This window comes from Prosopis cineraria, unplaced genomic scaffold, assembly GCF_029017545.1.
Source record: "Prosopis cineraria cultivar Desert tree isolate PC_DT_omini unplaced genomic scaffold, ASM2901754v1 PC3, whole genome shotgun sequence".
Lineage (NCBI taxonomy): Eukaryota > Viridiplantae > Streptophyta > Magnoliopsida > Fabales > Fabaceae > Prosopis > Prosopis cineraria.
The window spans coordinates 42,901,806-42,915,863 of NW_026555334.1; the positions used below are offsets into that span (position 1 = coordinate 42,901,806).

At 39.3% G+C, this 14,058-nt stretch overlaps 3 protein-coding genes and 1 long non-coding RNA gene across 4 annotated transcripts; 2 read left to right on the forward strand and 2 right to left on the reverse strand.

Annotated features, from left to right (window-relative positions):
* The first annotated feature begins 22 nt into the window (after positions 1-22).
* LOC129306865 (xyloglucan galactosyltransferase MUR3-like) lies at positions 23-2,784 on the forward strand. Its single transcript, XM_054947635.1, has one exon. The coding sequence runs from the start codon at positions 599-601 to the stop codon at positions 2,357-2,359; it is 1,761 nt and encodes a 586-aa protein (XP_054803610.1). The 5' UTR covers positions 23-598; the 3' UTR covers positions 2,360-2,784.
* Positions 2,785-5,461: 2,677 nt separating this feature from the next.
* Positions 5,462-7,989, forward strand: LOC129305301 (subtilisin-like protease SBT1.2). Its single transcript, XM_054945338.1, has one exon. The coding sequence runs from the start codon at positions 5,475-5,477 to the stop codon at positions 7,800-7,802; it is 2,328 nt and encodes a 775-aa protein (XP_054801313.1). The 5' UTR covers positions 5,462-5,474; the 3' UTR covers positions 7,803-7,989.
* Positions 7,990-8,334: 345 nt separating this feature from the next.
* On the reverse strand, positions 8,335-10,554 carry LOC129305304 (photosystem II reaction center PSB28 protein, chloroplastic). The gene is given in 3 exon segments (XM_054945340.1): positions 8,335-8,821; positions 8,824-8,958; positions 10,395-10,554. Coding segments are annotated over 3 exon segments (537 nt in total). The 5' UTR covers positions 10,468-10,554; the 3' UTR covers positions 8,335-8,492.
* A 338-nt stretch (positions 10,555-10,892) lies between these two features.
* On the reverse strand, positions 10,893-13,954 carry LOC129305305 (uncharacterized). The gene is made up of 3 exons (XR_008591975.1): positions 13,451-13,954; positions 11,551-11,649; positions 10,893-11,343 (listed from the first exon to the last, which is right to left on the reverse strand). It is a non-coding gene; the product is annotated as an uncharacterized LOC129305305 (long non-coding RNA).
* Between the last annotated feature and the right edge of the window lie 104 nt (positions 13,955-14,058).

Here is a 14,058-nt window from a genome sequence, read left to right on the forward strand (position 1 = left end):
TGATTATCGGAAGATCCAATCAGTAATTTGCCCCATTTTTATTCATCGGAATTGCCCGATCATACATCCAGGAAACTGCCTCACTTTCGTCTGCCCGACACGTTACGCCACCTCGGCGCGTGTATTCACGCCTCAGCCTCCGCACCGACACGAACCTGCCCCCCGCCGCACGTTGCTAACGCGTACCCCTCTCTTCTCTCTCACGCGCGCGCGCGCTCATTTATTTACCTATTCAACTTATGCTCTCTAGAATCCCGATCTCTCGGCTCTCGCTTGCTCCCTCTCTGCGAAATCCTTTCCTTTGAGACTCCCGATCTTTCTTCGCTGCTAAATCTCTCTTTGTAAGCAACTGCTCCTCTCTTTTCCGTGTTATCTTTGGCCATTTCTACTGATTTTCTGGTTTGATTGTCACGTCCTTTTATATTGCTCCAAAATGAGATCCATTCATTAGAGTTAGACACAACAGACTCGGCCATTGTAATTCCTGCGGTTTTTGCGCTCCTAGTTTCGCAAAACAGTGTTTTTGTCTCGATGTTCCATTGAAGTAGTTGTGGGAGGGTGACTTGGGTTTTGGGATTTTGATTGGAATTGGAATGAAATGAGACGCCGCCCTCCGGCGAGCGTTCTCCCTGAGCCAATGGAGAAAGGAACGGCTAAGAACCATAATTCTCGGCTTTGCTGTTTGGCATCCTTGTCTGGTTTCTTGTGGTTTCTGTTGCTGTACTTTCATTTTGTTGTGCTTCGAGGTGGTGATGTTGATCAGTCCACTAAATTACAACCCGGTCCTATTAACCATGAATCTACCCCGTTCCATGTAAGCGATGCCCGTCTTGTGCAAAGTCCACCGAGAAAGATTGGAATCCAAGATGTTCCTAGTCCACCAACTAACAATGTCGCTCCTGAGGTTCAAAGCCCTGAAAAGAATTACCCCTTTATGAGAGCAATGAAGACTGCTGATAACAAGAGTGACCCCTGTGGAGGGAGGTATATTTATGTCCACGACCTTCCCTCCAGGTTTAACGAGGATATGTTGAAAGAGTGCAGGAGTTTGAGTTTATGGACTAATATGTGCAAGTTCACCACTAATGCTGGCCTTGGTCCACCACTCGAGAATGTTGAAGGTGTGTTCTCAGATACTGGGTGGTATGCTACAAATCAGTTTGCTGTGGATGTAATATTCAACAATCGGATGAAGCAGTATGAATGTTTGACAAAAGACTCCTCAATTGCTGCAGCAATTTTTGTTCCCTTCTATGCTGGGTTTGATATTGCACGGTACCTATGGGGCTACAATATTTCAATGAGGGATGCAGCTTCGCTTGATCTGGTTGATTGGCTTATGAAGAGGCCAGAGTGGGGCATAATGAATGGCAGAGATCATTTCCTTGTTGCGGGACGAATAACTTGGGATTTCCGGAGACTGACTGATGAAGAGTCAGACTGGGGCAGTAAACTTCTGTTCTTGCCAGCAGCTAAGAATATGTCCATGCTTGTGGTTGAATCCAGTCCCTGGAATGCGAACGATTTCGGTATTCCATATCCAACATACTTTCACCCTGCAAAAGATGCTGATGTGTTCATTTGGCAGGATAGAATGAGGCGTTTGGAGAGGAAATGGCTTTTCTCATTTGCTGGAGCTCCACGTCCTGGCAACCCCAAGTCGATAAGGGGGCAGATAATCGATCAATGCAGGCAGTCGCAGGTTTGTAAGCTGCTGGAATGCGATTTTGGTGAAAGCAAGTGTCATTCTCCCAGCAGTATAATGAAGATGTTTCAGAGCTCCTTTTTCTGCTTGCAACCCCAGGGTGATTCATACACTCGAAGATCTGCCTTTGACTCAATGTTGGCTGGTTGTATACCTGTCTTCTTCCATCCAGGTTCCGCATATACGCAATACACTTGGCATCTTCCTAAGAATTATACCAAGTATTCCGTCTTCATTCCAGAGGACGATATTCGTAAGAGGAATGTCAGTATAGAGAATAGGCTTAATGAGATATCTCCGGAGAAAGTAAAAATCATGAGAGAGGAAGTCATTAGTCTAATACCAAGACTAGTATACGCTGATCCTCGCTCTAAACTGGAAACTCTTAAAGATGCCTTTGATGTTTCTGTGCAAGCAATTATTGACAAGGTTTCAAATTTGAGAGAAGATATCATTGAAGGTCGTACAGATGAAAACTTCATAGAGGAGAATAGCTGGAAGTATGCACTGTTGGAAGAGGGACAGCGCGAGGTAGGACCTCATGAATGGGATCCTTTCTTCTCGAAACCAAAGGATGGTAGTGGAGATTCCAATGATTCCTCTGCAGAAGCTGCAAAAAATTCTTACAAAAGTGAGCAAAGAGGTCAATCATGAAAAGAGAGGTGAAATGCATGTGCAGGGCCCTGAGATATTGTTTAATAGAAACTCAGAAATGCTTTCCCTGCATTAGGAAAGAATTATAGGTACAAATTGCGGTTGATATCTTGGTATGCTTGCTACAGATGACAGGCCTGCCTGTAAGCCCTGAAGAGAAATTTTCCACTTTATACATTTTTGTTATGTAGTTCTTTCCCAATTTCTGCATCTGCATTCTCCTTCGGCGGGTTCCCACGAAAGAATTTTGCCAGTTTAATGATTTCTTTGAATTGATGTCATTCTTTTGTTAAGTTGAGTCACGTAGGAAATAAAAACGAAGATTGAGTTCGTGATTATTTGTAAACTTGAGCCAATTCCACCATCTTTTTCTTTTCACTGACTGCAGTGAAGGCATGGGAATTTCAGCAAGTTTTTTGCTTGAATGATGTATCATTTCGCTGGTACATGAGTGCTGCGAGGACGCTACCTTTAGATTGAGGCGGGGCTGACATTCCGAAGATAGACTGAAAAATAATCGCTTTTCATATCTTGAGCTTTCCTTTGCCGTTGCCAATTTATGCTGAGATCCTCTCGTGATAAATGTCGAGGGGAAGAATGCCTTTTTCTTGTTTACGTTTCCAGTTGTTTGGCAGGCTTGATCCATTTGTCTATAGCTAAACCGAAACGTTATGCACGCATTTCGATATATCGGGTCACATCATTTTGGCCTGCTGGCCTGCCTATGGGAATTTGTGAATGACGTAAACTAGCGGAAACGATTATCTGTTTCATTGATCCCGCAGTTGTTTCTGGGTAGTGTTGTTATGTTTGTCTTTTTTTCCGATACCCTTTGTGGCATCTCTCTTTGGACAAAGAAACGGGTGCGTTCAATTTTACTATTGGCTAACCGAGCTTAATTCTTGAAGGCTGTATCTTTATTTAGAAAGGAGGCCAAATCAGCCGAGCGAAACTGAATTCGCGACCTCCCCGTACTCGGAGGGCATCTTCGTCGACACACCAAGGCCAAGCACTTTGAATGCTTTATTTCATGCATTTAATCAGCTGCGGGTGGCGTTGGGGAAGTAACCAGTACATGGAATTACAATGCGACTTTGGTCTTTAATGGCACTGTTTAGATGGTGTCATGGTGCTGTACTTCTGGGTAACTGGCAGTGTTACTATTCTTACTGTTTCTGGTGCCCTTGCCGTTTCCTCTGCCGCTATCTGTTTGTCTTTATGGATATGACGACCAGTTGAGTTTCCAGTAATCCGGCACGTTCATGTATTTTGCTTGCAGTGTTAACAATGCATGCAAATGTCTGTTCATTTTTGGGGTGCCTCTGAGGAGTGGAAGTGAGACTTTGAGATTTACTTATTTGGCGCACCGAAATTCAATTATGTGGAGAATTCAATTCCATCAAAAATTATAGAACTCAGTTTTATGAGAACATTTGAATAAAATTTACTTTTATCATGGTACCAAACATGTTTATTATCTCATTTTCACTTTCACTTTCATTTTTACTCCCATAAAAAACTTTTACCAAGTGGGGCAATATTCTTTATATACTGTGGTTCTCCTTGCCGGTGCCATGTAGGGTTGACACACACCTCATCAATCAGATTGAGGTATGAGATGTCCCATCATCAATAATACTATATTTGATAGGTAAAAAATATTTTCCAGTAAAAAATAAAAGAAATTATTCCTGTTTCACTTTTTTAGGTCCACCTCTGAAAAATATCAGCAAGCCAATTATATTAGTTAAAGAAAGAGTCTAACTTGTATAATGGTATAAAAGACACTTCACCTGCATGCCATTGGATTGCTTAGTGCACATTGTTAAATTGACAAATGACGTCTAATGTTATATACGAAATTGCATTAATTATAAAGAGATACATAAAGAAGTAAAAATTAAATCTCACAAATAAATTCATTTTTATTCATGTAATTGAAATACTTCCTAGGATAAGTCATAAAGTAAAATAAGACATGCCTAACAAAATGAATAGATCTAAGACAAGAAAACCTAGAGAATTTGGAGTAAAAATATCTCATGCCCTTTAGAACAATAATCTAAATCATGCATGATCTCAATTCCCAAAAAATACACACACACACATGCTCTAATTGGGCGGATTTTAAAATATTTTGAAGTTTGAAAATATTTCAAGTGTGCAAAATAAAGCATATGAAACATGACATTATATCACTTAAAATATTTGTTTTAACAAAATTGGCAAGATGGCTGACCGTGTTCTTTGTACTTAAAAGTAGATTCTTTCTCTTGAGTATTTTTTAATGATTTATTGCTGAACTCTGCAGCATCGATATCTTCTTTTTTATTGATGAAAATTCCTCGATACTAAAATAGGAACTACTTTGCTATTGAAATAATGATTGTCAGATTTTTGGTTTAGTAGAATAACCCTGAAAAATCTATCGGATTTTCAGGTAAGTGAATACATTACAGAGTGACTATGGAATGTATGAATAAATAGCGTTCACAGATAATGCTATTTACTTAAAAGATATCCTAATTTCACTATTTGTGAAGTGATTTGGGTTGTGCAACTGCATAAATTGTTCTATATCCCAGTTAATTCGAAGTTTTGTGAATATTAAATAAAAAAGGAGTAAATTTATGCGTCTTTCATCATATCTTAATCGTTGAATTCTGACTAAAAAAATAATAATAAAGACATAAATAACGTTGGTTCACATGTTAAAACACAAAACCCATGCGGAAGAAGGAGCCATTGATCCCAAATGGAACAGAGGACGCATTAAACGGAAATTCTTATGGAATAGCAAATCTCAGGATGAACATGGCAGAGTGAACCGAGAGAATTTGAAACTAACGGCTACTTAAGCTTCTATTAAAGCTAACCTAAACATCTCGTGATGTTCACAGCAAGCTCCTCAATTCCGAAATCATTCTCTCTTCTCGTTTGTTTCTGTTTCTCTCGCTCCCTTCACAAAGGATCCTCGTGATGAAGAGCTCTTCTACCTCACGAGCTTCATGTTCCTCGCGCTCTCTGTTTTCAATTCTCCCTCACGCCTTCAAATACCCCGTCCGAGCTTGCCACCAAATCATGCACTCCACATACAATTATCGTACCACCAGTTATGGAATCCAACAAGTTTCGCTTTATCCTTCTCACTCTTTTCCTCAACGACATTCTCACCATCCATGCAGATACTCTAGCCACTTACATAGTTCAGCTAGATCCACATGGCACAACCAGCTCTCTCTTCGCCTCCAAGCTTCAATGGCACCTTTCCTTTTTACAGCAGACCGTTTTGTCTGATGACAACAACCCTTCTTCTCGCCTCCTTTACTCGTACCGCTCCGCCATGGACGGTTTTGCAGTTCAGCTGACACAGTCTGAACTTGAGCACTTGCAAAGCCTCCCAGATGTTATCTCCATTAGACCAGACTACAAGATCCAGATTCAAACCACCTACTCTTACAAGTTCTTAGGTCTCAACCCCAGGGGAGAAGATGCTTGGTATCGGTCTAGTTTTGGCCGTGGAACCATAATTGGGGTGCTTGATACAGGAGTGTGGCCGGAGAGTCCAAGCTTCAATGATCATGGAATGCCTCCAATTCCCAAGAAATGGAAGGGTGTATGCCAGAAAGGGCAGGCCTTTAACTCTTCCCATTGTAACCGAAAACTCATTGGAGCAAGGTACTTCACCAAAGGTCATCTCGCAGTTTCACCTTCAAGAATTGCAGAATATCTCTCGCCCAGAGACTCTAGTGGGCATGGCACTCACACTTCATCTACTGCTGCCGGAGCATCAGTGGCTGTTGCTAGTGTTCTTGGTTATGCTGATGGTGTGGCTAGAGGAATGGCTCCTCAGGCTCACATTGCAGTATACAAAGTGTGCTGGTTCAACGGCTGCTATAACTCTGATATCCTAGCTGCTATGGATGCAGCCATTAGAGATGGCGTGGACGTTCTCTCCTTGTCTCTGGGTGGCTTCCCGGTACCTCTATACAGTGATAATATCGCCATTGGAAGCTTCAGAGCGATGGAACACGGCATTTCGGTCATATGTGCAGCAGGAAACAATGGCCCGATGGCAATGTCTGTTGCCAATGAAGCTCCTTGGATTGCTACTGTTGGTGCGAGCACACTGGATAGGACATTTCCAGCTGAAGTTCACATGGGAAATGGACAAATTCTCTACGGAGAATCCATGTATCCAGCAAACCGACTTATGAGCATAGGCAAAGAACTCGAGCTAGTTTATCTGACTGATGGGGATAGGATGAGTCAATTTTGCCTCGCAGGGTCTCTTCCAAGGGACAAAGTTAAGGGTAAAATGGTGGTATGTGATAGAGGCATTAATGGAAGAGCAGAGAAGGGTCAAGTTGTGAAGGAAGCAGGTGGTGCTGCCATGATTTTGGCGAACACAGCGATAAACTTGGAAGAGGATTCAGTTGATGTTCATGTCCTGCCTGCAACATTGGTAGGCTTTGATGAATCTATTCGCTTAAAAGCTTATATGAACTCCACAGAGAGGCCTCTTGCTTGGCTTGAATTTGGAGGAACTGTTATAGGGAAGTCTAGGGCTCCAGCGGTGGCTAGATTTTCAGCCAGAGGACCAAGTTTTACCAACCCTTCAATCCTCAAACCAGACGTAATTGCTCCTGGTGTCAATATCATTGCTGCTTGGCCTCAAAACCTGGGTCCCACAACCCTTCCAGAAGATTCTAGAAGAGTGAACTTCTCTGTCATGTCAGGTACCTCAATGTCCTGTCCTCATGTAAGTGGAATCACTGCTCTTATCCGCTCAGCACATCCAACATGGAGCCCTGCAGCTATCAAATCTGCAATTATGACAACAGCTGAAGTAAATGATCATTCAGGAAGACCAATACTTGATGGAGATAAACCAGCAAGTGTTCTTGCCATGGGAGCTGGCCATGTGAACCCAGAGAGAGCCCTAAACCCAGGGCTGGTTTATGATATTAGACCAGATGACTATGTCACTCATTTGTGCACTCTTGGATATACAACATCCGAAATTTTCAGCATAACTCACAGAAAAGTAAGTTGCCATGAGATCTTGTGGGTGAACAGAGACTTCAGCCTTAACTATCCATCATTTTCTGTGATCTTTAGGGACGGAATGAGGATGAAGAAGTTCAGCAGGCGACTAACCAATGTGGGAAGTCCTAACTCCACCTACTCATTGGAGATTATGGCACCTCAAGGAGTGAAAGTGATAGTAAAACCCAGGCGGCTGGTATTTGAGAAAATATATCAAAAGCTGAATTACAGGGTATGGTTTATATCAAGAAGGGTAGAAGGAGCTGATTTGGTGACTTCAGAAGGGCACTTAACATGGATTCATTCTCAATATGGTTCCTACAAAGTCAGAAGCCCCATCGCAGTCACTTGGAAGGTTAAGCAGCGAAGGGGACAAGAAAGCGGTAGGATATAGATAATTAAGGTTGTCGCATACCTTACTTTCCCAGTATAATTGCTTCAGACACTTTATGTCTCGCAAAGTTGTTGGCGAAGTTTTTTTCAATTTTAAAATTTTAGGAGAGAAACTCAATGTGGTTTCTTGAAAGTTGGACCATCAATGCAGTACTAAATAATTGGTCAGACCGTGTTGTATTACGACATTAATAAATTCTATTACGTACTTGCTTTTCGAAACTGGGTATGTGTCATTTAATAGCTATGAAATTTCCCGCACCAAAGCCTCGAGACGCAGAAATTTTAGCATTGTGAAGTACTCAACCCAGTACCCGATTAAAGAAGGTATATAAACTGAGACATCCAAGAATAAGCTGTCAAAAAGCAAGATCAATGATAACCCAGGTTGACGCATGCCGGCAATGATGTGATGCTTAAGCCTTAAAGGTATTGCTCGTCAGATTTCATAGCAAGATAAACAAACAATAGGAAGTCTTGTACCCTAGAGCTATATGAACTCAGTTCTAAGAAAGAGTTCGGCAAGATCTGAATAGCAAAACGAGCAAAAATTTTGTTTCGTAATTCAGATGAACTCAGAAGGATATGTGTACATGCACATGAATCCAGTATTTTACTATAATACAAAAGCTCAACTCCATGACAAATGGAAAAGGAAGATGAAAATAAGAGAAAAAGTTGGCACAATGACTCACTTTTTAATGAATTGCAAACCATTAGCATTAGAGTAGCGTTCCATGAATCTCATGAATCTATCCCACTCCCGTGGAGTCCGCATTATATACTTGGCTTCAATTCCTGAAGGCTTTCCATTGACAAATTTGGCATTCACATCAACCGACTGAAGGACACCTTCCTCATCAATCATGTAAAAACCTGTGATGTCACCAACTTCACCAGAAGAATCAAAAACCGAAGGCTGGTCGAACTTGAAGATAGCCATGCCATTTGTTCCATCTCTTGATTTAGTCAGCCTTACATCAGGTACTGTTAGCTCGTCTGTTCCTTGGATGAACTGTATTTTGGCTTGACCATCATTATAATGGGTCCGCGTGCTGGAGGACTTTGTGCCAGCGAAGGCAGCCTCAGAAGTGGCAGGGATAGAGATTGGCCATTGAATGAGGAATGTGCACTTCGATGAACAGCCAAAGATGAGACTGCAGAAATTAAGAGATCATCATGTACACCGAAAACATCAGATGATAGGAAATTTATTACTCTGCTACTACGGCCAGATATTTTCAATTTTCATAGAAGAATCTTATCCACATGCTTCAGGGCCAGGGTCAGGGGAATTCGATACAAGAAATTAATCAGATATAGGCATATCTATTTCCAATTAGACAAAAATTCTCAAGTATACAATATCAGAGAGAGGTTGGGGAAGCACAAAAGCTGCCCCTGATAAATGATGATGCTACTAAAGTGCCAAGCATACCTTCAATGCATTACTCTCTCTCTCTCTCTCTCTCTCTTTTTAATATAAGGCCACAATAAAAACTGTGCAAGGAAACCAATATTACTGTCATCTCTGAAGCTATAAGACTTCTACAATCCATAAGGCAGACTGTCAAATAAGCTAATATTAAAATTCTCTCTCGTAGTTTTGTGAGTTAAAGATCGGTGCAATGCATTACTCTTTTGGAATAATAAAAAAAGAAGAGACAAAGAGAGAGAGATGTTATACACGCCCGGCCACATACCCACACACACAATTGTTAGCAAACTAAGAGGACACGCCAGAACCTTGAATTACCTAAGTCAAACAACTTCCTCCTTGCACCGAAGATGTAACTACTATGAAACAGAATACTACCTCCAGTCTCAAATACAAGGCACTCGGAGTGTTATACTGGTCCAAAATACAAAGTCGCTTTTTGAGTTATTAAATGTTTATATATATATATATATACATATATACATATGGGCCTCATCTTACAGTGAGAGAAATTTGGAATTAATGAAGAGAAATGTCAACCATTAAAGGTAAATATGGATGGTTTTTTTTTTGGGGGGGGGGGAATTATGCTTCGCTGCAAACCCAATGAGTTTAACTAACTTTAACCAATTTTATTAATGTAGATGAAGGTATTGGTAAGACTGAGGTAGTAATTAGTAATATGTAAAATGTGTCAGTAAAGAACGCTATAATGTCGCAATTTAAAATCAGAAGAGAGCCGTCTTGTCAATCACCAACTCACAGAACCAGTGCACAGAGAAATTCCAAATTTTAAACCGTCAAATCGTTACCAACATGGAAGCTGGAACAACCCTATATCACTTCAGTTTAGAACTTTAGATGAACACATCATCAACAATTAGCCAACACATCCATCTTAACAAGTCGAAATCTCCTAAGAAATATGGAAATATCAGTGTTTTCTTTCTTCTGCCGACCAAACACAGCAAATTGACTCAGATTATATAAAAATGTCCAGCTCAGTTTCATCGACCCAACGTGTTGAGGGTCAGGGTTCTTTGCACACTCCATGGTTGACAGAAAGGACAAAAAGAGGCAAAATAGAAAAAGGAAAATGGAAAAAACGCAGAGAATAGTAGAATTGAGGGGGTTATGAGAAGAGGATGATCGTACCTAAGCAAGAACGGGGCTTCTGGAGAGAGTTAGGGAGCGGAGACGACAATGCAAGAGAGTGCAGAGTTGCCATTCCGTGGAGGAGAGAGAGAAGTGAGACAGTGTGAAGGTAAGCTTTTTATGGAATCAGAAATTGAGAAAAGAGTAGAATTGTGGCTCGAAAGAAGTGTGGTGTGTAACAAAGACAGCCATTCACTTGAAGGAATTATCGTCTCAATGGCGACTCACCACCTTCGCCATGCTGACCTGGCGACCTCATATTGATACAGGTTGCATTCATCTGGATTTTACTATTATTAATTTATTATTATTATTGCCATTGTCTGCGTCTACCAAAAGGTTAAAAAATTGACCACGTGATCCAGGTTTTTTTTTTTTTGATTTTTTTGGTATGGCCACGTGATCAGGGTTGTGGGAGACTATGAGAGCTGGTGAGTGCCCCGAACACCACAAATTGACCCAAGAGGATAACCCATTACAAATGGCCTTGGAGTTTGATAGCTCATAGTTTTCACATAATAGTAATAAGGGAAAACATATCATCTAAACATTATACTTTGCTTCCGTTTTGAATCAAGTCCTTATAATTTTTATTTGTCAAAATTGGGTCCTTACATTTTTACATGTTTAGCCCGTTAACCACTAGACCATTAACACAGTCAGAAACAATTGAGCTGGTTAACAGAGATAGAATTGGATCCTCAGTCGTCATCTATGTGGATTTGGGTCCGGATGCTTCAAACATTTGGCCGACCTACACTTTGCGCTCTCCAAGTCTAGTGCAATGCTATTTGTTTCATTGAGGGAGGAAGAGGAGGGCTTCAGTAAATTGGTTGTTGGCTCAAAAGTGTTTCCCAGTTTTTGGTTGTGCTTGATTGTGCTTTGTTCTTGCTGAATATTATAACGCTGAATTGAAGAGATCTGGTAGTGGTTCGTGTTTGCCTGTGCTCTGTTCTTGTTAAGACGGAATGAAAAAGAAGCATTCAAGTGAGACACATTCAGTTTTAAATTTATAACACGGGATAACGTCACTTAATTTGCATAGTTTGAATTTGATAGCTCATTTAAAAAATCAAGCACAGTCATGGAAGTATATCAGAATCCAAATATTGTATTATATCTAATATTCATTCATAGGAGCGTATCAAAATCTTACTTTGTAGCATGGATAGCGAAGAAACCTCCTTCCATAGTTGACATGCTTGAAGTGATTTTGAATGAACCACATCCCACATGAATGAAGAGAACTTGCAGGCTGCAGCAAATCAATTAGACGGCATTCCAAGGATTTGAAGGAAGTTTTCACAAAATTCAAAGGAAAGATTTGAACACTCAGATCAAATTCAAAGGAGGGATTCAAACACCTAGATTTGACACGGACACGATAAATTGATTTGAACACCTTAATCATGCGATTCTTAAAACTCACTTGTTAATGCAATCACACAAATTTGACGCATGACCTAATCACTCCTATCACTCTGCCACGTCGCTTTTTGACTGCAGGAGGCAAAATGAAATTCTACTTAATGACTTAGGAGTAACTTCAATCCACCTCATCTTCTAACATGTCATAATTTAACCTTGTTGGCAATGACATAAGCAGTCGCTTAACAATGCTAGATGACTTAAGCAGGCTTTATAATAGGAGGGGCTGATGGGCTTAATGTGTAAAATATTCAATTTAACCAAAAAAAAAATGATAGGGACCCAATTCAAAACTAAAATAAATTGTAAGAACTTGCATCTATGTTTTTTTTCATGATAATAATATTGAAAACTGCATAGAATTCAATTAGTTGACATTGAACTAATACATTGACCGGTTCAATCAAATGCTTTGTTTACAATTAATTTAATCATGATTCAAATATAATTTTAATTAGGGCAAGACTTATGTACTTTGTCTTACATACTTAATATACTTTTATCCAATCAAATTAAGACATGTGAATTATAATATATTAATAATATTAATAACAAAAAAATTTCATAGAATAAATAATTTATAAAAAAAATATACACATCTTGATTTAATTAAAAATAAGCACTTTAAATATATAAAATTAAATATATAAATTTTTTCCTTTTATTCTCCCTTTACTCATTAACCCTTGAAAGATCGATCGGATTTTCAGTGCTTCCGGCTTTCATCAAGGGTAGGGATGGAAATAAATTAGGCTAAGCTAGGCTTAAGCCTATATAATAAATCAAAAGCTTGAGTCTGACCTGAAGCTTGTTAAGGCTTTTTTTATGATTCAAGCCTAACCTTACTTAAAGCCTAACCTAACTTGTAAATCTAGTTAGAAGCCTACTTAAAAATAAAACTTTTTAAATAAGTTCACATTTTAGTTTTAAATGTCTTAAATATACTTTAAGGCTATTATAATATATAATATATAACTAATTTATTAATTATAATATATAAGGATTGAAAGGACTTATTAACTACAATATAACAATAAAATGATAATATTAAAATTAATATATAAGTCAAATATAATTGAAAATATAACTAAAAGTAGTAAAGAATAAATTGATTAAAAATTAAATGATGAAATTCATATGTTTGTAATATAATACATAATATATATATGTGTGTGTGTGTGTGTGTGTCAGCCTGCTGAACTCGTACATGAAACCTTAAAAAAATAAAATTTAATTAAAACCTAAATTTAACTTAAACCTATTTAATAAATAAGCTAAATCAGACCTAAAGTCAACCCCAATTAAAAACTTCACCTATTTTCACCTTTAAGCAAGGACTCAAAGGCGTATCACTTAAAGGCATAACTCAAAAGCATTAGGAATGGCAGGCTACCATAATCAATCAAAGTCTCGCAGCCAACGAAATTTTAGGGATCAAATATGATCGAAATGAAACGAGTCTAACAAATTATCATTTCCAGAAGTACTATTACTGAGGATCTGATACTGAAGCAGGATGCAACGTGAATCCCTTGGGAAGGCTTGGATAAGAACATTGTTAGACAACTAGGATACTTCATAACGACAATAACGAGGTGATATAAACAGTATGAATACAGGGCAACAACCTTAAGAGATGCATCAAACAGCAAGCACGCTAAGGAGGTCGTTTGTTGATCGGCTTGATGATTTCTGAACAAACATCGTCTCCATGACCATGAGCATCGCACAAGCAGTTATTGATCTCACACTCAATCCCGGAACTCACCACACATGGTGTCCAAAGTAATTGTCCGTTCGCTGGATTACAAGTAACAAACGATCCAATTTCTATGAGAGCACATAAAACTGCATTGTATACAACTCCAGAAAACTGATCTTTTCCATTTCACTCGGCTAAATTAAAAATTTTTCTTACACTATGACGGATATAAAATGCAACCAAGATTTAATGGACAAGAAAGCTGACATGCATCCCACGGTCACAACATTTAACAAAAATCAACAGTGTTTTTCAATTTTTTATATCTCAGAATCCATCTTCGTTCTTCTTCTTCTTCTATTTTCCCCCTATACCGTGTATCACTTTACAGGCCAAAAGTTGCGTGTGTCCTAAGCTATGCAAAGCATGCATATCTATATCTACATGCACTCGCTTCTCAGTCTGCTCTTCTTTTCCTCCAATCTTGGCGCTGCATGTATAAAAATCTCTATTAGAGAGAGAGGGGGGGGGGAC